Genomic DNA, 25,661 nt, shown 5'->3' with positions numbered 1-25,661 from the left:
TTAATCGTGTATTCCTTTTTTATAATAAACGATTCCGGATAATTAGCGAAAGTAATTATGATGAGATACTCATCGACTAGTTAAAGTTTTTGAATTTGATTTTGTACAATTAAAACAGAAATTTCTTGTGGAGAAATTTTAGGAATATTACGATTGCATTCAAGTCTCATAATTTTAAAATCATTTTAAAAAAACATTCAAGTGTGAAGAAGGAAGAACAAAAGTCATTAGTCTCTTCATGTTTTAATCTTTCTTCAGAACATTTTGAGATTCTCTCTGTGTTTTGTTTTCTTGAACATACGTTAGGAAATGGCGGCGAACGGTACCGGAAACGGAAACGGAAACGGAAACAGAAATGGTAACGGTAACAGAAACGGAGATTTCTCATTGAAAGAGACAAGTCCCAAAATCGGAAATGGTGGTGGTAACGGCGGCGAGAAGCTGACCTCATCGTTCGATCTCGTGGAGGCGATGCATTTCCTCTACGCTAGAATCGTCCGTGCTCGAGCCTTACCGGCCAACGACTCCTTCATCGAAGTCAAGATCGGAAGCTACAAAGGGAGAACAAAGCAGAGCTTAAACTCAAACCCTAACCCTGAGTTTCACGAAACCTTCGCCTTCACGAAAGCTCGTCTCCAAGGGAACATCTTAGAAGTGGTCGTAAGAAACAAAGATAACTCAAACGACGAGGAGATTGTCGGGAGATGTAAGTTCGATGTGGCGGAGATTCCTACACGTGTTCCTCCTGATAGTCCATTGGCTCCTCAATGGTATAGATTGGAAGATCGAAACGGTGTCAAGATCGGAGGAGAGATTATGTTATCTGTTTGGATTGGGACGCAAGCTGATGAGGTTTTCTCGGAGGCTTGGCATTCGGATTCGGCGACGGTTACGGGAGAAAACGTGGTGAACACGCGCTCTAAGGTTTATCTTTCACCGAGGCTTTGGTACTTGAGAGTTACCCTAATCGAAGCTCAGGATTTGGTCCTGTTGCATCAGAACCGGACCAATCCAGAGATTCTCATTAAAGGGTTTCTTGGAAACGTTGTTGTGAGGAGTCGGACTTCGCAGACCAAGAGTGTGAATCCTGTGTGGAATGAGGATATGATGTTTGTAGCGGTTGAGCCGTTTGAGGACAGTTTGGTACTTAGCGTGGAAGATAAGCTAGGGCAGAAAGAAGAGTGTTTAGGAAAGTGTGAGATAAAGTTATCTCAGGTTGAGAGGAGGGTGTCTCCTGGTCCAGTGCCGGCATTGTGGTACAACGTGGAACACGTTGGTGACAATGGAGAAGCGAGGAGATTTGCTGGGAGGATTCACTTGCGGGTTTCTTTAGACGGAGGTTATCATGTTCTTGATGAATCCATTCAGTATAGTAGCGATTACAGAGCTTCTGCTAAGCTTCTATGGACTCCAGCTATTGGTGTGTTGGAGCTAGGCGTGTTAAACGCTACAGGTCTAATGCCGATGAAGTCCCGAGAAGGTCGAGGCACTACTGATGCGTATTGTGTGGCAAAATATGGAACAAAATGGGTGAGAACGAGGACTATTGTAGACACTTTTGATCCAAAGTGGAACGAGCAGTATACTTGGGAAGTCTATGATCCTTACACGGTGATAACAATTGGTGTTTTCGATAATCTGAATTTATTTGGTGCTGGTAACGAGAACCGTCTGATCAAGGATTCGAGGATTGGGAAGATCAGGATACGTCTATCGACTNAGTTATCTCAGGTTGAGAGGAGGGTGTCTCCTGGTCCAGTGCCGGCATTGTGGTACAACGTGGAACACGTTGGTGACAATGGAGAAGCGAGGAGATTTGCTGGGAGGATTCACTTGCGGGTTTCTTTAGACGGAGGTTATCATGTTCTTGATGAATCCATTCAGTATAGTAGCGATTACAGAGCTTCTGCTAAGCTTCTATGGACTCCAGCTATTGGTGTGTTGGAGCTAGGCGTGTTAAACGCTACAGGTCTAATGCCGATGAAGTCCCGAGAAGGTCGAGGCACTACTGATGCGTATTGTGTGGCAAAATATGGAACAAAATGGGTGAGAACGAGGACTATTGTAGACACTTTTGATCCAAAGTGGAACGAGCAGTATACTTGGGAAGTCTATGATCCTTACACGGTGATAACAATTGGTGTTTTCGATAATCTGAATTTATTTGGTGCTGGTAACGAGAACCGTCTGATCAAGGATTCGAGGATTGGGAAGATCAGGATACGTCTATCGACTCTTGTAACCTCGAAGATCTACACACATTCTTATCCTTTAATGGTTTTGAAACCAGATGGGGTTAAGAAAATGGGGGAGATTCAGCTTGCGGTTAGGTTCACCGCAACATCTATGATCGATATGCTTCAGAAATACACAGAGCCGTTGCTTCCACAAATGCATTACATATTTCCATTGTCTATTTACCAATTAGACAGCCTTAGACACCAAGCTACTCACATTCTATGCATCAAGCTAGGGCGCAATGAGCCAGCACTTGGAAGAGATGTTGTAGAGTATATGCTCGATGTGGGATCAAACATGTGGAGTCTAAGAAGAGGAAGAGCGAATTTCGAACGTCTTGTTGCGTTTTTCGATGGCTGGATCGATGCTTGGAAATGGTTTGACGAGGTTTGCAAATGGAAAAGCCCGGCGACGACGGTTTTGATCCATGTCGTTTTCTTGTTCGTTGTTTTTCTCCCCAAGTACTGCGTGGTTTCGTTGCTACTATACTGCTTTGTGTTCGGGTTATACAGGTTCAGTTTGAGACCGAGGCATCCTCCACACATGGATATAAAGCTGTCTAAAGCTGATTCGGCTTTGCCTGATGAGCTAGACGAGGAGTTTGATGCGTTTCCAAGCGCGAAATCTGGAGATGTACTGAAAAAAAGGTATGATAGGTTGCGTGGGATAGCAGGGAGGATGATGATTGTGTTGGGAGATTTGGCTACACAAGGAGAAAGAGTGAAAAGTTTGTTGAGTTGGAGAGATCCGAGAGCAACATCTCTGTTCTTAGCCTTCTGTCTTGTTGGCTGTGGAGTGATTTGTTTCGTCTCCATGAAGTTACTGCTCACTTTTCTTGCTTTCTACGTCATGAGACATCCTAGGACTAGGGTTTTCAATATACCTTCTATTCCTCAGAACTTTTTTAGGAGATTACCTTCAAGAGCTGATAGCATCTTGTGAGAGGATTGAATTGATTGATCTATCATTTGTTTTTAGTCTGAATCTGTATGGAAGGGTTATTCTATGTATCACTTTAAAATGGATCCAAGAACTATATTGTCAATTAAAAGATTATTTCTTTGCTCTGCGTCATGGGAATTTCTAGGCTTAGCTAGGGAGCTGATAGCATTTGAGCGTATGGAAGAAATAGACTTCTTTTATCCCAATTTGAACAGGAGATAAAGTTATTTATTTGTCCTTCTCTTTTCTGAATCGTGACATATGTCTCATTGACAGTGACCTAGTTACGGATTCCCCTATTAACGGTAGAGCTGGGCCAAAATTATCAAAATTTTCCTATAGATTCTTATTAAGGGAATGTATTGTTACCATAAATTGTTTCAAGGTAAGAAGTAGGTAGGTGAATCACATACAAGAATCTTTGAGCTTCGCTTCTGGAACATCGCTGATCATTTTCACAGACTTCTCTTTGCCTATGAGCTCGAAGTTTTGCACCATGGAGAGACCAATAAGACTTGGAAGATCTTTCCTTTTGGTTTAAGCTGCAAAGGAAATAGTAATCAAACGATGAAAGAAACAGAACAAAGATCTCAAATCAAACATGTCTGAAACATAAGCAATGACAATAAAAAGGGGTTTTCATATCCATTATAAACTTTAGCTAATGTGTGGTCTCAATCACGCATAAATCAGGTAACATGTTTACATAGTAAGAATTACAAGTGTAGAAGATCTATCTACCTGTTCTCGAGCGCATTTCCGGTTTTGCCATAACTCCAGATGCCCAAAAGTCCCAAGCATGGAAGGCTTTTAAGTTGGAAGCAATGCAATATTTGCACAAAAATGCTAAGTAATGTTCAAGTACATATGTTCCTCCAGCATTTATCAATGGCCGCACTGATCTTCTTTGGTTTACATATCTCTGGAACAATCATCGCCCAAGTGGAGGTCTTCGGTGCCAGATACTTACCCAGCATTACTTCCACAATCTTACAAGCGCCCAATACTCTCTGACGCTTTAAGAGCCTCACAACAAGTTCTTCTAGAAAACTCCTCCCTTCTTCACAAGAATCTGACTTGTCGCTCAAAGTATTCAAAAAGGTGTTACACGTAATAACATCGGGATCACAACCTCTATCTAACATACAGTTCAAAAGATCAACTGCTCTAGAGACATCTTTCTGCATACATAATCCATCGAGAAGTATATTATAAGTAACAACATCAGGTTGTGACTTGGGTTCTTCTTGGCATAACATCTCATGGTAAAGTTTTAACGCCGCATCCATTGAGCCAATACCACAAAGGCCTTTTATCATTGAGCTATAAGCTACTGTATCAGGTTTGATCCCGATAGTGAGCATCTTTGACCACACCATCATAGCATCATCAACTCTCCCAACCCCACAAAGACCGTCGATAAGAACACTATAACAAAACTCATTTCGAGAACATCCGGTTTCATCCATCTCTCTCCACACTTGAATCGCTTCTTCACTAAGACCAACTTTGAAATATCCTTTCATCAAAGAGCTATACGTATAAGCATTGGGCAAGCATCCACTACTTATCATTCCATTAAGTATCTCTTTAGCTTCATTTGGTTTCCCTTCGCGGCATAAACCATCTACAAGAGCACTATACACAACAACATTGGGCCGGCAACCTTTCTCCGCCATTTTCTGCCACAAGGTCATAGCCTCCTCAGCTTTGCCTTCTTTAAACAACCCACTTATAAGAACCGAATAAATATGCTGATTCAAACAATACCCTCTTTCTTCCATAGAGATCAACAACCTCACCGCATCACTTGCTCGTCTTCGCTTAACCAAACCATTAATGAGTGTTCCATATGTAACATCATTTGGAATACATTTGCTCGACACCATCCGTTCTAAGAGACTAACAGCTTTATCCAATTTACCCTTGAGACATAGACCATGAATAAGCGTATTATAAGTCACCTCATTAGGAACACAACCCTTAAGAAACATATTATCAACAAGCTTTGTCACCCGTGTCAAATCCCCTTTCTTGCACAACCCATCAATCAACACATTATATGTAACCGGACTCGGTGAACATCCCTCGCTCTGCATCTCATCCAACAGTAAAACCGCTTCATCAATCCTTTCCTCCTTACACAACCCATCCATCAATGTACAATACGTATACCCATCAGGCAAACACTTTTTCTCAGGCATTCCCCTGAAGACCTCAATCGCTCTGTCCACAAACCGCNACCCATCAGGCAAACACTTTTTCTCAGGCATTCCCCTGAAGACCTCAATTGCTCTGTCCACAAACCGTAACTTGCAAAGAGCCTTAATGACCAGATTAAAACTCAAACCATTAGGAGAAATGTTCATGTTCATGTTGGAATTCACAACGTAATCATAAAACTCCAATCCACGGTGATAAAGACCCTCGTTTATAATCACATTCAGCACAGAGTTAAAGGACTTGACACTACGTTTGCAGTGAAACTCATCGACCATTCTATGAAACAAGTCTACAGCTTTCTCAGGCAAATGTGCTTTCCCATAAGCTCTAAAGACAACAATGAAACTATGCTCACTAATGACTCTGTTCTCTAATCTAACTCGACTCAAAAGCATCTCCACCGAAGCAAAATCACCCGAATTGGCGTAACTCTCAATCATTGAAGATAAAGTTGAATCACCCAACTTGTAAGAACCCATTTTGGGAGCCGATTTAAACATCTGTTCCGAGATTGGAGCTTCCGATGGATTCTTGGCTTCCATTGATGGGTTAGGAGAAACTGAAACAGAAGAAGAGAAGGGGAGATGAGTAATAGAGATCGTAACCTTAACTGGGTAACTCGAAAGGATTCGACTTTGGTTGAGGAAGTAGCTGAAGAAACTGATACGGATTGGGAATGGGCATTTGGGCATCAAACTCTTGAGGGTTTTTGCTTAAACCCTTATTTTTGGGATTTTTTTTCAATGTTTGATTGTTATCGCGAAAGAGAGAGACAGAGGGAGAGATATTGCAACTCTCGCTGTTGCTGATTTGAAAGAGAGGATGGTGATGGATGGAATACGAGAGTTTCGAACAATTGAGAGTTTTGTTGATTTGATTTTGCCTTACTTCACTCTTTTTGAAGAAGGGATGCTTTTGTTGTTCTTCGCACTAGAAAAATTATGTATGCAATTAAAAATGAGTTTATTTATTTTCGTAACTTCATTTGTATAAACTACATTTTAACAACGAAAAAGTGTTTTTTGTTTCTTTTGGCATAGAAAGTTATTTTTCTTTTCAAATCATGTGTAATTAAATATAGCTTTCTCGTAAATTAAATTTGTATAAATCACAATTTTCACGTATTTTTTTTACCAACGAAAGAGATTTATTTTTGGCATTTTCATTTCAACGAAAGAATCAGAGTAACCAATTACGTAGTACTGTTTAATAAGTAAACAAAATATAGTTACACATATTAAATAGTTAACTAAATTTAGTCATGTAGAAAGTTTAGTTGACATATGATTTTGTAACTTTTTATATTTTGATAGGATCACCCTTTATATAAAGTGATGAGAATTTATGCTGGTTCAAACTTTTGAGTATAAATTAATATAAACACTTTAACAAAAAAAAAAAAAAACTTAATATAAACACTAAACTTACTTTAGTAAATGATATACAATATATTGTTGAATATAATACTTCTTTGTTATACCTGTTTGTGCTGATTTAGTTTAATGTTTTTATTAATAAAATTCATTGAACATAAATATAACCATTTGAAATTTAAAAGATAAATCTATATATAACATATATTGTATAATGTCGTAATAATATTTTCTTGGCAAATCAACAATATATCATATAGTAACAAAAATGACTTAAAAACCTCACTGAAAGAGTCGACAATCTCATCACTACAAGAGTTCATTCCATATTCATATCCCATGAAAACATATTTTTAAAAGTTTTAACGTCGAATGTCGATCATTATCCTAATTATAGAGATCATTTAAACATATTGATATCCCACGTTAAATGCAAATATACAAAGTTTCATGAACATTTTTAGTATATGTCGCTACAACAGGGTTGTTCAAGTGCATCATTTGCCATAATAGAATTTCTGACCAAGTCAAGAATACTTAGACGGTGAAACAGTTGAACCTAACAATGAATATTCTTTCACTGATCCAAGTTACGTATTTTTCTAAAACGTCATATGTCAATTTTATGATGCAACCTCAACTTCGTCTTCTCAAAAAACATAGTGTACTTTAAATATGATGTTTCTACCAATTTTTTAGGTTAAAAGCATTTGATAAAACTGATGAAATCTCAAGCTTGTTTTATTTTACCTTTTTATCATGTTATAGAATTGTAGCTCTAGTTGATAATATGTATTCTGAGATATGCTACACAAACCACATATCACTTTTTGTAATGGCTTACATATCATTTTTTCTATATTTTGTGATCATTGATTTTATTTTTTAGATAGATTATTATTTCAAGGTCTTTTTCATAGTTTTTCCAGAAAAAGTGTAACCCTTACAATTGTTTTCATTTTAGATCAAAACTTTTAAGTTGAGTTAACTAATTAATATTTTATCTTTCTTGAAGTGAAATTTAATAATAAATCTTTGTAGTATATGTTTCTTAGAAACTAATGTTACACTTCAATTTTATTTTTGTGTTTAGAATATTATAAATACATTTACATATTTTTTTACTCCACCATGCATTAAAATCTTCCTTCCATTCTAAAACTAATTAACCCATTCTAAATTTGGAATGTGATCATTTTTTTATTTAAAATTAGAATAATAACATTATTACTAAAACAAATTCATAGTATTATTTTAATTATTTTAAAATTTCATTTATGTTACTTAATTCATTTTTATGTAGTTGTTATTTTTATTATTTACTAAAAAATTATATTATTGTTTTTATTATTTTCTTTTTTTAGTTAATTTTACTTAATTTTTTTATTTTTTTTTTCTATTATTAATTATAATTAATGAATGAATATTTAAAGTAATAATTTTTAATGTAAAAAAATAGTATAGAATTGTTTAGGTGGATGATGATGTGAAGAAAGGAGAAAAGTTAATTTTTTATATATAGATTAAGTCAATCCACAAATTAATTGTCAAGAATCAAACCAAATATACAATAATTTAATTTTTTGGTTAGACTAACTCTAAGTAGATCTTCTCATTTATTTGCACTAATTACTTCATTTTTAGTCCTTTTTTATATTTTAAATCTCAAGATTTTGCAACTGGCTACTTTCTCTTCAAAAAAAAAACCACCACCGGTGATCTTATTATATAAAGGTGAGTTTTCAAAGTTAGTCATTAACAAGATTGTAACACGTGTTTATATTGATGAAATGTTGACATGTGTCAAAAGTATTATTTTTTAAACACGTGTAAAAAATAGTATTTTAAAACGTAATAGGACAACTAATTATAAGAAAACAATATTCTATCGACATAAAATTTACATGTTTCTACCTTCAGTTTCTACCTTTGTAAACTCGTATCCTCCTATTTGGGCAACCAATCATAGAGTTCTCTTTTAATTTTAATATAGTTTGGTTGAAAAAAAAAAAATTTACATGTTTATATCTAGAAATATACTTTTCTAAATCAAAAAAGAAAATTAACAAAGCCAATCAATTTTTCATTGCACGCTATTATATTAAACATGTTTTTTCTAAAATTGGATCTTCAAAGTTAGCCACTAACAAGATCGTGACACATGTCAAGTATATAGATGAGATGTTGACACATGTCAAAAAATATTATTTTTAAATGTAATATGACAACTAATTAAGAAAATAACATTATATCTATATAAACTTTACATGTTTATATCTTAAAACATATTTTTCTGTGGGAAGGTTGTTAAAGGGTGAGGGACCAGGGTTCGAGGAACGCCTGATGCACCAATAATCTACTGGTGGATTATGTGAGTTAATCCACAGTGATGGGTTAGGATCGATGCCCTGCAGGGCCAGCCTATGGGGGCAACTAGCAGTGAGGCTAGTGGGGTCCGGGAGACGGGTTGTCACATAAATCAAAAAGGAAAATTAACAAAACCAATCTATTTTTCATTGCACGCCAATTATATTATACGTGTTTTCTCAATTAAATTTGTTTGACATGTATAAACAAAAAAATTAATTCATTGAGCATGTATATTAATCAATAAATAATGAATAACAAATTATAAAAAATAACATAAGTTATGTCAAAAAATTATTTTTTTTTTAAACAGAATAGGACAACTAATTAAGAAAATAACATTATATCTAAATAAAATTTACAAGTTTATATTGAAAGCTTTGTTCTTTAATTTTTTCCTTTGATACAATGCCATGATCTATTAATTGAGCTTTGATTTTGCCAAGAGCTGATTGAACGAGTAATTGAGAAGCGATTAATTTGGGAAGTTGGAGATAAAACCGTTTTAAAATTGGTTTCAAACAAGATTTATGTGATTTTCTATCGAATTTGGTTTGTAAACGTTGAAATCCAAGTATATGGAAAAATATATGAGAATTTTTGACTTGGGTAGAATTAGATTGAGAACTTACTATTAAAAAAAATCTTGTAATATATATATTCAAGTACTATATTACTTGAATCCTTTTACCAATTTTCTTTTCGTTGGCCTCTCCTCCTCTCTTCCCTATCAGGTACGCCTCTCTTCTCTGTTTTGAATACATATGTATTTTGTTTATTGAGTACGATAGTTGGTTACTATATCTATCTTAACATTTTGAAGTACAAATTTGTGTCATCTTTTTTTTGTTACGGGTCGGGTTTTTTTTTAAGTTTTAAACCGATTTTGTCAAATCGGATCTTCATATTTTGTGTGACATTTTTTCCAACGGGTCGGTTTGTTAAAAAATTATAACTCGATTACGGAAATCGGATCTTGGTATTTAATTAAATAGAGATCTAGCACTAATTATCTATATTGACCAACATTCCTATAATATAGGAACTAATTAAATACAGTAACATGTTAGGCAACATATAATAGAATAATTGCAAACACATTTGGTAATTACTTATACGTATTATATCAATCACCAATGGTAATATATAGATTATTATTTTTTTGTTATACTATAAACTAAATAATTTTGTTTCTTTTTTTGTAGATGTGCTTGACCAAATCGTTAATAATGAGAGATGCAAATGCTAGACTTGAACAACAAACCAACAAACTTTAGTATTAAGAGATTAAAAGTGAGTTTAATAGACTACTAGATTTGGATCCGTGCTACAGCACGGGTTGAAATACATTTTATTATTTTTAAAATATTATATATGTAATTGTATATAATATTATTTGGGTGCAACTCATGCAAATAATTTTTATTGTAAATATTATTCATGAAATGTAAATGTATTATGTAAGTTTTATATTGTTAATTTTAACCCGTGTTAGAGTATATAAAATTATTAATCCGTGCTAGAGTGTGTCTAGCAGCTTCCGTGCTAGAGTATATAAAAATTTAACTCGTGCTTGAGTTTGTAAGTCTTAAAATTATAATACAAAAACAAAATTCAATTTGTGCTCTAGCATGGTCCTAATTTTTATTGAACATTATGGTTTATCAATAAAATCTGTGGAAAGTAAATTTCTAATATTGTGTTTAAAGATCTTTGGAAACAACTTGATATATGACTAAAATCTTCTAAAAATACAGTTTGAAAGATCCATGATTTTATTTATTACCATTAATATATCAATTATCAATTTGGAATATCTCCAATTAAGGTTGCACCCAATATTTAGGTGTAATCATTAATATATGAATTAATCTATAACCTATCTATAACCTATTTGTAATCATTTATAATTAATTAAAAATATAAAGTCTACAAAAACTATGTTGTGTACTTCTTTTTATTAAAAAGGAGATCATTTGAAATAACTCCGCGATTATAATTTTAAATTAAATAATATAATTTAATCACTATAATATAAACTATATTGTGTACTTCTCTTTATTTTATATTATAATATAAATAATATAAACTATGTTATGTACTTTTCTTTTATTAAAAAGAAGATCATTTGAAATAACTATGTTGTGATCTTCATGATATATTTGCTCCACGATTTATGGATTTATTATTTATTATCTATATACTCCACGATTTATGGATTTATTATTTATTATTTATGAAGAGTACATGATTAATGTATATCTTATATATAACCTATTAGTATGCATTTGTAACCATTTATATTTTTTTATAAAGTCTACAAAACTTAAGTTGTGTACTTCCCTTTTATTAAAAGGGGATTTTTTTTTTATAACAAACTGTGAGTTTAGTATATTTTAATATTTTATAATCTAGAGTTCTTTTCATTGTATGATAGATAAATAGTTTATATTTTTGGTATAGTGATGAAAGACAGAGATTGTTGTGTAATTTGTGGGGGTATGTTTATTGAATAGATCTTTGTTATTTTCATGCAACTAACGGAATTATGAATCAATTTTGTATAAATTTTGTATCTTCAATTTCTTTTATTCTAACTTTTACTAAATAGTATATATATATTTTTTAAAGTCAGTTTCCTCAGTACCAAAATATATATAGTAGTTTAAACTATCATAAAACGGGGTTATATGATGTAACAGATTATTAGAATAAATATAAAATATCATAAAGCATTAGTTAAATCATCATTATTTTATTATTTTGTTAATACCAGCAATATTAACATTAAATTTAACTCACATTATTTGGATAATGAGTTGTATTAAGTCTTAGAAATATAAATATATTTACAGATATAAATGTATTTAACTCAATACATTATTTTAGCAAATCTGAGTTTTATTATACTAAAAATACACATATAGTACTTATAGTTCTTTCAAATCTAAAACATATAAATTCAATTACAGTCACAACTTTTTATGTAAATAAATCAATATCTATAACACCGCAACATCTATATTAAAAATCAAAGAAATCAATTATTTTATAATACAAAATCATAAAAGATATATACAAAAATAAAAAAGGTATTTGTCACGTGGTGTACCACGGGGTAGATCCTAGTATAATTCAAAGAATGATTTGAATTTCGCGTTTTATGTATAGTTGCAAGTCTCAGTCATGTATTACATATTGTTTTATCTCAACAATTAACTGGTAGAATATTTAAGATAGTTAGAATAAATCTATATGATTAATTAATGTATTTGTGAAAACCATTTTTAAGATTAGAAAAAATCTTGTGTTCTGACGTAGAAAACAATTGGGTCGAGTAAAGAATGCATTCTCCGCCTGGGTATGTATAAGACCCATTATATCCAAATATGTATTACCCATATCCACAGCCGCTTCTAAGTGCATTCATGTATCCAACGTTGTTATCCATGAGAGAAAAGAATGTTCGAAAGAAGAATGAAGCATGCCATGGATCATGGATCATCGATATTGACTCTCCTGATTGGGTCATCAATATGGACTCCCTTGAGTCTTGGGTCATCGATATTGACCCTCTCCATATTATGAATTAATCATTGATTTCAAATGGATTCTGTAACCAACGATTAATTCATGATATTGGGAGGATCAATATCGACTCCCCAAGACTCAGGGCATGGGGAGGATCAATATCAATTAATTCATGATGTGGGGAGGATCAATATCGATTAATTCATGATCCAGAGCATGCTTTATTCATCTTTCGAACATTCTCTTCAGAACTCAACTTCTTCATTTATGAAATTCTCGGTCAAGATCGCAAGAAGAAGAGATAATATCATTTGTTAAAGGCAAATAAGATATATATAATTTTATTTTTTTCACATTATTTCAGAACTGTTACTTTCACATTTTATTCTTAAACATTGACCCAATTTTTCAGAGTTTTATACATATGGAAAGTGATCTCTTTCTAGCATCCACTTATTATAATCATATTTTGTTATTAATATTATTTTCCTTTTTAACTGACAATCAAATCTTATATAATAAAGTAGAGTTTCTCCTAAGCTATCAACTAGATAGTGACACATGTCGTATGAACACCTCCAAAATTTCTTAGCATCTATAATAATACACTAATATACATATGTCTTTTTCCTCAAATATAAATACCCTAATATCTATTTTAACTAAAATTAAATATATCATTATATTTAAAATAACTAATATATAAAACTGAATAAATCATACAACAACAAAAAAAGTAACACCATGACATGCTTTATGGTTGACCGACGATTAATTTATTTAAATGTGAATTACTTATATAAATAACATATATGTAATTTATTATCAAGAAGCAACACCTCTAAATATTTTACAAGATATTGTAAAATAAAACTATTTTTTATGTCATTTTAGTAACTAAAATATATTATAGATTTAAAATCAAACATTTTTGTAATAAATTAAGCTAAAAATATACTATAGACAATTTTTAATAAAACATAACATCAAACAGATTTATTGTATCTAACTATTATTATTAGCCCAATTATTGACAGTTTCACTTACGTACATACTACATAATGCTTTTTGCTACTGTTATCAGATTGATTTTGCTTCAATTGCAATTACAAAATTATTGATAAACACATAATTTTAATTTTGACTCTCCCAGGTCGCTCACTAAAGTTGTATACATTTCCTAAATAACGTAATTAACTAATATATGTAATGTAAATTTGTAAAATGGATTCTCCAACTATTTTTTGAATTATGAGTTTTGCATGAATGACTTTTAATATGAATTTAGTTTTTTTTTTGGTTTTGTAGTGGACAAGTCTCCTTTCAATTTATTCAACACAAAAAAAAATACAAACGGACATGTCTTGAAAGCACATTTTCATTGGCATTAGCCTCAACAAGCGATTCCACAACAATCGGAGTATCCTCTAACATATGCAAGCCTAAGGGCAAAGTAAAAATATAGTTGACTAATCAGTTGGTAAGTAGATTAGCTTTCCTATAAATATGTGAAATTTGGTCTATTCAATCCCGATATATAAAGCAATGGCACAAACTAAAATGGGAGGGAGACTCAGTCTTAGTCTATCAATTTACTTGGTCATGTAATCTAAACTAAAATAACTTCTAATCTTATATAAGGTAAGCTGACAGCTAAAATCGATATACACAAATCTTATTCAAGTGATAAGATCGTCTCCTTATTAGTCTTATTTTTAAAAATTAAGTATCTTTTCGATCAATATTTAATATAGAGTACACTATTGTCATGACAATTACAATTTATTTTTAAGAAAATTGATTATTAAAGGGTTGAACAATTTTTTTAAAAAATTAGTATGCAAAAACTTTAAACAACAACTAATTTAAATGAAAGGGAGAATCAGTCTTAATCTAAAGAAACATATTTTAGAGTGGGATTTTAGTAACCCACATAACTAAGACATCTATTTTTCTAAAACGTCATATGTCAATTTTGTGATGCAACCTCAATTTCGTCTTCTCAAAAAACGTAGTGTACTTTATATACGATGTTTCTGCCAGTTTATTAGGTTAAAAGCATTTGATAAAACTGATGAAATATCAAGCTTGTTTTATTTTATCTTTTTATCATGTTATATAATTGTAGCTCCAATTGATAATATGCATTCTGAGATATGCTACACAAATCACATGTCATTTTTTCTATATTTTGTGACCATTGTTTTTATTTTTTGGATGGATTATTATTTCAAGGTCCTTTTCATAGTTTTTCCAAAAAAAGTGTAACCTTTACAATATTTTCATTTTAGATCAAAACTTTTAAGTTGAGTTGAGTAATTAATCTTTTATCTTTCTTTAAGTAAAATTTAATAATAAATCTTAGTAGTATATGTTTCTTAGAAACTAATGTTTCACTTCAATTTTATTTTTGTGTTTAAATTATTATAAATACATTTACATAATTTTTTTTTACTCCACCATGCATTAAAATCTTCCTTCCATTCTAAAACTTATTAACCCATTCTAAATTTGGAATATGTTCATTTTTTATTTAAAATTTGAATAATAACATTATTACTAAAAAAATTCATAGTATTATTTTTAGTATTTTAAAATTTTCATTTATGTTACTTAATTCATTTTTATGTAGTTGTTATTTTTATTATTTACTAAAAAATTTATATTATTGTTTTTACTATTTTAATTTTTAATTAATTTTACTTAATTCTTTTTTATTTATTTTTAACTATTATTAATTATAAGTAATGAATATGCAATGAATGAATATTGAAAATAATAATTTTTAATGTAAAAAGATATATAGCATTATTTAGGTGGATGATGATGTGGAGGAAGGAGAAGAGAGAAAAATTAATTATATATATATATATATATATATATATATATAGATTAAGTCAATCCACAAATTAATTGTCAAGAATCAAACAAAATCTACAATAATTCATTTTTTTTGGTTAGACTAACTCTAAGTAGATCTTCTCATTTAATTGCACTAATTACTTCATTTTTAGTCCTTTTTTATACTTTAAATCTCAAGATTTTGTAACTGGCTACTTTCTCTTCAAAAAAAAAAAAACCACCACCAGTTATANATATATATATATATATATATATATATATATATATATATATATATTCAAGTACTATATAATCAAGAACCACCAATGATAATGAGAAGCTGGAAGATGAGAGACCTCAAGAATCTGTCTACACCAACCGACGTGCTTGGACTCTTCCGGTAATTGGATTTGATTGTGGATGACCCATTCTATCTAAAATGTACTACCCATATCCACAGCCGCTTCAGAGTGCATTCACATATCCAACGTTGTTATCTATGGGAGAAAAGAATGTTCAAAAGAAGAATGAATCATGTCCTGGATCATGGATCATCGATATTAATTCCCCTGATTGTGTCATCAATATGGAATCCCCTGAATCTTGGGGAGTCAATATTGACTCTACCCATATCATGAATTAATCGTTGGTTACAGAATCCATTTGATATCAACGATTAATTCATGATATGGGGAGGGTCAATATCGACTCCTCAAGACTCAGGGGAGTCCATATTGATGACACAAACAGGGGAGCCAATATCGATGATCCATGATCCAGGGCATGCTTCATTTTTCTTTCGAACATTCTCTTCTCCCATGGATAACAACGTTGGATACGTGAATACACTTAGAAGCGGCTGCGGATATGGATAATACATCTTTGGATAGAATGGGGCATATACACACCCAGGCAGAGAATGCAATCTTCTACAGTAGCTTCAAAACCGAATGCGGTCGAGTGTGCAATTGTTTCATAAGGAAAACAACAGATGGGAAGCCATGCCATTTTTTTCTTGACATCAAGTGTTTGATATGACCCGACCAAAATTATACTAATTTGTATTACTTATATAAATAACATATACGTAATTTGTTATCAACAAGCAAACACCTCTAAATATTTTACAAGACATTGTATTATAAAACTATTTTGTTATGTCATTTTAGTAACTAAAATATATTATAGATTTAACATCAAACAATTTTGTAATAAATTAAGCTAAAAATATACTATAGACAATTTATAATAAAACATAACATCAAACAGATTTATTGTATTTAACTAATATTATTAGCCTAATTATTGGCAGTTTCACTTATGTACATAATACTTTTTGCTACTATTATGACATTGATTTTGCTTCAATTGCAATTACAAAATTATTTCTAAACACATAATTTTAATTTTGACTCTCCCAGGCCGCACACTAAAGTTGTATACATCCCCTAGATAACGTAATTAACTAATATATGCAATGTAAATTTGTAAAATGGGTTCTCCAACTGTTTTTTAAATAATGAGTTTTGCATGACTTTTAATATGAATTTAGTTTTTCTTTTTGTTTTTGTAGTGGACAAATCTCCTTGCAATTTATTCAACACAAAATAAAAATTACAAACAGACATGTCTTTAAAGCACAGTTTCATTGGCATTAGCCTCTACAAGCGACTACACAACAACCGGAGTATCCTCTAACATATGCAAGCCTAAAGGCAAAGTAAAAATATAGTTGGCAAATCGGTTGGTAAGACGATTAGCTTTCCTATAAATATGTGAAATTTGGACTATCCAGTCCCGATATATAAAGTAATGACAAAAACTAAAATGGGAGGGAGAATCACTCGTACTCTATGAATTTAGTTGGTCATGATTTGACTTCTAATCTTATATATAAGGTAAGCTGACATGACTAAACTCGAAATACACAAATCTTATTCAAGTGATAAGACCGTCTTCTTATTAGTCTTATTTTTTCAACTAAAGTATATTTTTCGATCAATATTTAATATAGAGTATGCTATTGTAATGACAATTACAATTTATTTTTTTAAAAATCGATTATTAAAGGATTAAACAATTTTTTTTTTATTTGTAAGCAAAAACTTTAAACAACAACTAATTTGAATGAAAGAGAGAATTAATCTTAATCTAAAGACATATTTTAGTGTGGGATTTTAGTAACCCACACATAACTAACTAAATATGTATTTTAGCGTTATTTTAATAACTAAATAATTCTTATATGTTGAGTTTCGTATAACAAACTATGTTTAACGTAATAATAAAATTTTATAATTTATTGTATGATCTTGACTTTCAGTAGAATTTGACCCTAAGTACTATAGTGATTTTTTAATTTGACAGAGTAACTGTAGAGTTACTTTAAGCATATCAAACCCATTTGCTAAATTTTTTAAAAATTCTCATTTTTTGTTTTCTCAGTTCCATACTTCTTTAACCACTTAGTAAATTGTATGTTCCAAGAAATAACAACAACACTGAGACCACACATCAAATGGATTTGGTGGAAGGACACATATCATGAATCATCGATATAACTATTGAGAATTATGTAACCATATATGGTTTTTCTAGAATAATACTTTTCATTTACATGATAAATTTGAGGATTATTTATAATATAACTTTGAGGAACCTCACATCAAACACTTGACTTCAAGGGAGAAATGGTCTGGCTTCCCATCTGTTGTTTTCCTTATGATACAATTGAAGTCTCGACCACATCGAGTTTTGAAGCTAATGTAGAAGATTGCATTCTCCGCCTTCACCTTCTTCCATGACTCCACATTTTCTTTGGTTCTTACAACTACCTTCTTCATCTCAAATGGCTTTGCTGACTCCATCTCATTCTGCATTACACACATCAGCAAAACCAAGTTCTTAAAAGAATTCATTCATAGCCTTGAAAAAAAAAAATACCTTCTTTGTTTTTGGTCAAGTCTGTTTTTTTCCCCACCAATTTAGTTTGCCGCCATTTGGAGAACAATGCGAGTTCCGCGTATAGATGAAGCCATTCGCTCTCTTCTAACTCTGAATCTTTCATCTGCATGATCATGTCAACAACATCACATCCTTTTTATATACGCCCTTGCTTCTAACTTACATAATCCGGCCATATACGTACGGGCAAGATGGGTATCTCTAATTAGTATTTAACACATTGAATGTTACTTAGTAAATGTGTGTGTGTCTCTATTCATTAGACGTACGACATATATACAAGTATGAGAGAGTGCTCTCCAAGTCTGAGCTATACAAAGATGGTAAGTGAATATTACATATTCCCTTGTCTATCACTCCCCCGCAGTCGTAGCATCGTGTGGCAGGATGCCGAGACTGGACCGAAACTCATTGAACAATGGAGTGGGAAGCCCCTTCGTGAAGATGTCCGCGTATTGGTGCGACGAAGGGACATGGAGGACACGGACGGTCGGTGCCGAGGGCGACACGTTCGCGAACAAAGTGAATGTCGATCTCGACATGTTTTGTGCGTTGATGTTGAACAGGGTTTGTCGAGAGGTAGACAGCGCTGATGTTATCACAGTAGACAAGAGTGGCTTTCGTTAGAGGACAATGCAATTCGAGTAGGAGGTTGCGAAGCCATGTTGTTTCGGCGACGACGTTTGCTACACCGCGATACTCTGTTTCTGCGCTGGAGCGAGAGACCGTGTGTTGGCGTTTGGAGGACCAGGAGATTAAATTGTCGCCGTGGAAGATGCAGTAGCCGGAGGTTGACCGACGAGTGGATGGACATCCAGCCCAGTCGGTGTCTGTGTAAGCGATGAGGCCCGTAGGTTGCGATGGGTAGAGTTGGAGACCGTGATCAAGAGTGCCTTTGATGTAGCGCAATATACGTTTGAGAGCTTTGAGGTGAGATTCGCGGGGGCATGCATGTATAGACAGATTTGCTGGACGGCGAAAGAGATATCCGGGCGTGTAAAGGTTAAGTACTGGAGGGCGCCAGCGAGACTGCGATACAATGTTGGATCGGAGACAGAGGGGCTATCTTCGGTGGCTAGGCGAGTACGAGGATCTGCTGGCGTGGTACAAGAATTGCAGTTCGACATGTTGGATCGGTGTAGGATGTCCGCAGCGTAATTCTGTTGTGAGAGGAAGAAACCAGAGGAGTTGCGTTTGATGGCGATACCGAGGAAGTAGTGGAGTTCACCGGAATCCGTCATCTCGAACTCGCTGTGAAGGGAGGCGATGATGGCGTTAAGTAGCGTGGTGGAGGAGGCAGTGAGGCCAATGTCATCAACATAGAGGAGGAGATATGCGGTTCCATGGGGTTTGTTGTAGACGAATAAGGACGGGTCACCCTTGCTTTGCACGAAACCGACTTTACGGGCATATTGAGCGAAGCGTTGGTTCCATGCTCGGGGTGATTGTTTGAGTCCATATATGGACCGTTTAAGCAAACAAACATGATCGGGTTTGTCCGGGTCGTGGAAGCCTGGAGGTTGGTGCATGTAAACCGTCTCGTCGAGGGTGCCGTTAAGGAAGGCATTCTTGACATCAAGTTGATGGATAGGCCAGTTTCGAGAAAGAGAGAGCTCTAGGACAAGGCGAATGGTTGCAGGCTTGACGACAGGACTAAACGTCTCCTCACAATCGATGCCGAGTTCCTGTGATTTTCCATTGGCGACCAACCTAGCCTTGTAGCGAGAGAGCTTCCCATCTGCACCAAATTTATGTCGAAACAACCACATAGAGCGCACAATGTTAACGTTAGGGGGTCGTGGTACTAAGTCCCACGTTCTCTTTTCAATTTGAGCTCCATGTTCCTCATGCATGGCCGCTGTCCAGTTAGGATCTTCTAACGCTTTTAAGTATGAGGTGGGAAGAGGTGAGATAGTTTCAGTGTGAAGTGAAAGGGGTTGTCTCTGTTTTGTGATTCCGCTTTTGCTACGCGTCCTCATAGAGTGAGTGACGACCTGTGGAGGCTGTGGGTCCACCGGCGGAGCTGGAGGTGGTAAAGGGGGGAGAGGTGGTATAGGAGCGGTGGTTTGTGGTGTGATCGGAGCTTGTTGGCGGAGAAGCGGAGATATAGTTGGTGGAATTGGTGGTTCGGCGGGTGGTGTTGATATTGGAGGTGGAGAAGGATCGGAAAAAGGGAAGCTAGACTCATCAAAAATAACATGGCGGGAGATTATTACCTTGCGACGAGTAAGGTCAAGACAACGATAGCCTTTATGATTTGATGGGTAGCCAAGGAAAACACACGCAGTGGAGCGAGCGTCAAGTTTGTGAGATGTGGTGGGGAGGAGATTAGGGTAGCAGAGACACCCGAACACCCGAAGGTGATTGTAAGTGGGTGGCTTGTGGAACATTTTGGTAAATGGAATTTCATTGTTGATGGCAGATGAAGGAAGAATGTTGAAGAGATGAGCTGCCATCATAAGTGCCTCCACCCAATATGTGTTAGGCATGTTCGCTTGAAAGAGTAACGACCGGACAGAGTTGTTTAATGTCCGGAGTGTGCGCTCGGCCTTCCCGTTTTGTTGAGAAGTGTGAGGGCAGGAGAACCTGGGTGTGATTCCGTGAGAAGAGAAGTAATTGAGAAATTGCCGGTTTTGGTATTCACCACCATTATCGCATTGAAAATTTTTTATGCTGCGGCCAAAGTGGTTAGAAATATAAGCCATGAAAGTTAAGAATGTGGAATAGACATCAGATTTGTTGCGAAGAGGAAAAACCCAAAGAAAATGAGTAAAGTGATCAAGATAAATAACATAATATTTATTCCCACTGATGCTGGACACAGGAGACGTCCAAACATCTGAATGAATAAGTTCAAAAGGTGCAGAGACAGAAGAAATAACAGAATCAAATGGTAATCTAGTGTGTTTCCCCAATTGACATGCATGACAAAGAGGCATATCAATTTTAGAACAATTTATTAAACGAGAAGAAATAAGAGATTGAAGAGTAGTGTTTCCCAAATGTCCTAGACGGCGATGCCATAAGAGAGTATCAGGCACCGTTGCGAGCATGGCTTGTGGAGGTGATGAAAGAGAGGTGGCCGATGGTGGTGAATTGACCGAGTAGATAGGACCACTGCTATTACAGCGGAGTAGCGGGATCCGGGAAAGGTAGTCCTTAACACAAAAACCAAATGGGTCAAACTCGACAGTAACAAGGTTATCGGTAGTGAACTTACGAACAGAAATGAGATTTTTGATAATAGATGGACACACAAGTACATTATTGAGATGAAGGGGGCGAGTTTTAGATGGTAGAGAGGAATAGCCAATGGCTTTGGTTGGAATAGAAGAATCATTACCGACAATAACCGATGGGGCGGAGCTCGAATTAAAAAGAGAATGAAGGGTACCTGGTTGGGCGGTTAGGTGCAAAGTGGCTCCGGTATCCATGTACCAATTTGCATCATTTGGATCATGCATGGTCATTGTCCCGAACGCAGCTGCAAGGTCGGCAGGGAGTTGTGTCGGTTGAGCCGGAGGAGCAGGTGACTGTGGTGAGTGGCCAAGGACCCCTGCCGCGGGATGCGTAGCAGCAATGTGCGCCATCGGTGATCGTGGCATCCAGTGTTGTTGTGGCCAATGTGGATATGGCGTTGGTGCGTTGAACCAGGGTTGCTGCATCTGCCAATTGCGCAGGTTGAATTGCCAGTACGATTGTGGCCATGACTGACGTCCGCCACGTCCCCTTCCTGACCCGCCACGTCCACGTCCGCGACCTCTGATGTTGGTGTTGTCACGGTAGCCAGAGTATTCTCGTGAACCCGAGTTCTGACCGTCACGGTGATTGTTGTCGCGAGATCCAGGGTGTGGTTGACTATGGGAGGAGGCATAGAGAACGCTTGGAGATGAGGAATTGGCCGAGGTGGTTGCTCCAGTACGAACCTGCTTAGAGAGACGACGTTCCTCCTCGAGTAGCATGGATCTAGCAGTAGCGAACGACGGAAAAGGCTGGCGGTGTTTGATGATGTTAACAATGTTATCAAACTTCTCCGACAAGCCATTTAACATGTGCATGACAACGACACGGTCAGTTACGGAAGAGTCGACGTTGGCGAGGAGATCAGAGAGGGTCTTGAGCTTCTGGCAGTAGTCATGAACCGACAAGTCACCAATAGTGAGAGATCGGAGTTCGTTGTCGAGTTGTATTGCACGGGCCTCTTTGTTGTCACGAAACAGGTTTTCGATGGACAGCCAGATGTCGCGGGCGCTGCTTCGAGTTTTGAGGATGGTGTCGAGAAGGGAGGAGGAGATCGTGCCATAGATCCACATCTTAACGATACCGTCACGTTCCTTCCAGATGGTGTCGTTAGCATTGGCTGGGGTAGAGGTGCCATCGAGATGCCCATAGACGCCGAAACTATAGCAATGAGTCTCGAACAGTTCACGCCAAGCATCATAGTTCATTTTTTGCATATCAAGGACAAGAGGGATGTGTGACTTGATGTGAGTCACGGTGAAGACTTTGTCTAGTGGTTGGGCCATCGAGGAAGAAGAAGAACAAAACAGAGAGGAGAAATGAGGAAGAAGAAGAGAGACAAGAGAGAGATCGGGAAGAAGAAGATGGAGGCGGAGGTTTTTTTTNTTTTTTTTTTTTTTTTTTTTTTTAGGGTTTTTAGAATAATGGCTCTGATACCATGTTACTTAGTAAATGTGTGTGTGTCTCTATTCATTAGACGTACGACATATATACAAGTATGAGAGAGTGCTCTCCAAGTCTGAGCTATACAAAGATGGTAAGTGAATATTACATATTCCCTTGTCTATCATTGAAAAGCTCACCTCGTAGTATTGCAGCTTATCCCTTCCCGTCAGTGCGTCTTCCCGCATCCACTCGGGCATATCACCTCTGAAGAAATTATCCACGAGATCTTTGTTCCATTCATAATATTTGTCTTCCTCCTCTAAGAGACACAAGTTGACATAAGCAATATTGTATTAGCCGAATGGAAATAGTACTAGTGACATCCAAGAAGAGACACGCTGAGAGATGTTTTAACTAAAGGTGCATCACCCATTTTACATTAATATTTACCTGGAATTTTAGGCTTTAATCTGCATAGCGTTGTAATTGCGCTCAAGCAATCTATATTCTCAACTGCATGCCTAACTCGCATTTCAAACTCACAACTGGAATTGCCTATTGGATCCATTGCCTCCAAAATTATGGAATGAGTAAATAATGAGGTTATCCATGAGTCACACTTGAGTACCTTCAAAATTTTTAAGTTTGTCCCCTACAAGATTAAAAGGAGCAAAGACAAACAGAAAAAAAAAAAAAAAAAGGATGTGGTGAGATTCAAAGTTTCACTTAAATCATGAGAACTTGTAGGAATATTTATACCTTTTGCAGATTGTAGCAATGAAGTCCAACTCTACCGAAGAGGTCTATATAATTCAAAGTTAGCCCTTTGTTGTTTGTAATAATCATCAGCCCTATGTTTATTGTAATAATCATCATCTTCTCTCTAAACAGATCACATAGAAGAATAAGTAATATAAGCTTTTAATGCAAATATCTTAGATCAGTGGAGACCTAAGGTTCATCCACAATCAAATCCAATTACCCGAAGAGTCCAAACATGTGGCTTGATGTAGATAGATTCTTGGGGTCTCTCATCTTCCAGCTTCTCATTAATCAGCGGTGGTTCCTCGGTCGTGTTTCTGGCTTCTTGCTTCCACATTCCGTTACCCATTTTTTTCCGTCAAATATCTCACTGAAACCCTAATTTGAAAACCTCTTAAGAGAATCGTCGGACTTAAAAAAAACCAAACCCTAATCTCGAATACATAATTGAGAAGACACAACATTTGAGCAGCGAAGACAACGAATCAAAACTTGATTCCACAGAGAAGTGATTAACAACAGAAGATTGCAACTCAAATTCACCATGCAATTAAAGAAGAAAACCAAGAATCACCATATAGAAAAAATCACTCATTAATATCCTTTGTAAAAGGCAAATAGGGTATATATAATTTTTTCTTCACACTTTATTCTTAACATTGACCCAATTTTCACACTTTTATACATATGGAAAGTGATCTCTTTCCACCATCAACTTATTATAATCTTATCTTATTATTAATACTAGGACTGAGACCCCCGGCGATGTCACGGGAAATATTTTAGAAAAAAAATAAATTAAATTTAAAATTTAAAATTATACATTATGAAATTATTTGAATGTAATAGAATATTTTCAATACATAAACATTAAACATAAAAATTATCTAGTCTACAACAAAAGTTGTGTACTTTCGTTTTATTATATAGGGATTAATACATATATCTTTTTCCTCAAATTTAAATACACTAATATCTATTTTAACTAAACTTAAATATATCATTATATTTAAAATAACTAATATATAAAACTGAATAAATCATATAAACAACAAATAAAAAGTAACACCATGACACGCTTTATGGTTGACCGATCGATTAATATATTTAAATGTGAATTACTAATATAAATAACATATATGTAATTTATTATCAACAATCAAACACCTCTAAATATTTTACGAGACATTGTATTATAAAAGTATTTTGTTATGTCATTTTAGTAACAAAATATATTATAGATTTAACGTCAAACAATTTTGTAATAAATTAAGTTAAAAATATACTATAGACAATTCGATTTTGTTGTCAAAAAAAAAATATACTATAGACAATTTATAATAAAACATAACTTCAAACAGATTTATTGCATGCTTTGTATCTAACTAATATTATTAGCGCAATTATTGGTAGTTTCACTTATGTACATAATACTTTTTGTTACTGTTATGAGATTGATTTTGGTTCAACTGCAATTACAAAATTATTGATAAACACATACTTTTAATTTTGACTCTCCTAGGTGGCTGACTAAAGTTTTATACATTAAATAACGTAATTAACTAATATCTGTAATGTAAATTTGTAAAATGGATTCTCCAACTGTTTTTTAAATAATGAGTTTTGCACGAATGATTTTTAGTATGAATTTAGTTTTTTTTTTTTTCTGTAGTGGACAAGTCTCCTTGCAATTTATTCAAAACAAAAAAAATTACAAACAGACATGTCTTGAAAGCATAGTTTCATGGGCATTAGCCTCAACAAGCGACTCCATAACAACCGTAGTATCCTCTA

General features: G+C 34.5%; 2 protein-coding genes and 1 pseudogene across 2 annotated transcripts; 1 reads left to right on the top strand and 2 right to left on the bottom strand.

Annotated features, from left to right (window-relative positions):
* LOC104733464 (FT-interacting protein 1-like) lies at window positions 310–3,180 on the top strand. The gene is made up of 2 exons (XM_010453043.1): window positions 310–1,215; window positions 1,732–3,180. Exons 1-2 carry the CDS (start codon window positions 310–312, stop codon window positions 3,178–3,180), a joined length of 2,355 nt encoding a protein of 784 aa, XP_010451345.1.
* On the bottom strand, window positions 3,503–6,337 carry LOC104731524 (pentatricopeptide repeat-containing protein At4g20090). The gene is made up of 3 exons (XM_010450930.2): window positions 5,466–6,337; window positions 3,922–5,396; window positions 3,503–3,722 (listed from the first exon to the last, which is right to left on the bottom strand). The coding sequence occupies exons 1-2, from the start codon at window positions 6,093–6,095 to the stop codon at window positions 4,038–4,040; spliced, it is 1,989 nt and encodes a 662-aa protein (XP_010449232.1). The 5' UTR covers window positions 6,096–6,337; the 3' UTR covers window positions 3,503–3,722; window positions 3,922–4,037.
* LOC104731523 lies at window positions 18,073–24,706 on the bottom strand (annotated as a pseudogene).

Source organism: Camelina sativa, chromosome 12 (genome assembly GCF_000633955.1).
Source record: "Camelina sativa cultivar DH55 chromosome 12, Cs, whole genome shotgun sequence".
NCBI classification, from domain to species: Eukaryota; Viridiplantae; Streptophyta; class Magnoliopsida; order Brassicales; family Brassicaceae; genus Camelina; species Camelina sativa.
This window is presented reverse-complemented; position numbering and strand designations above follow the sequence as displayed.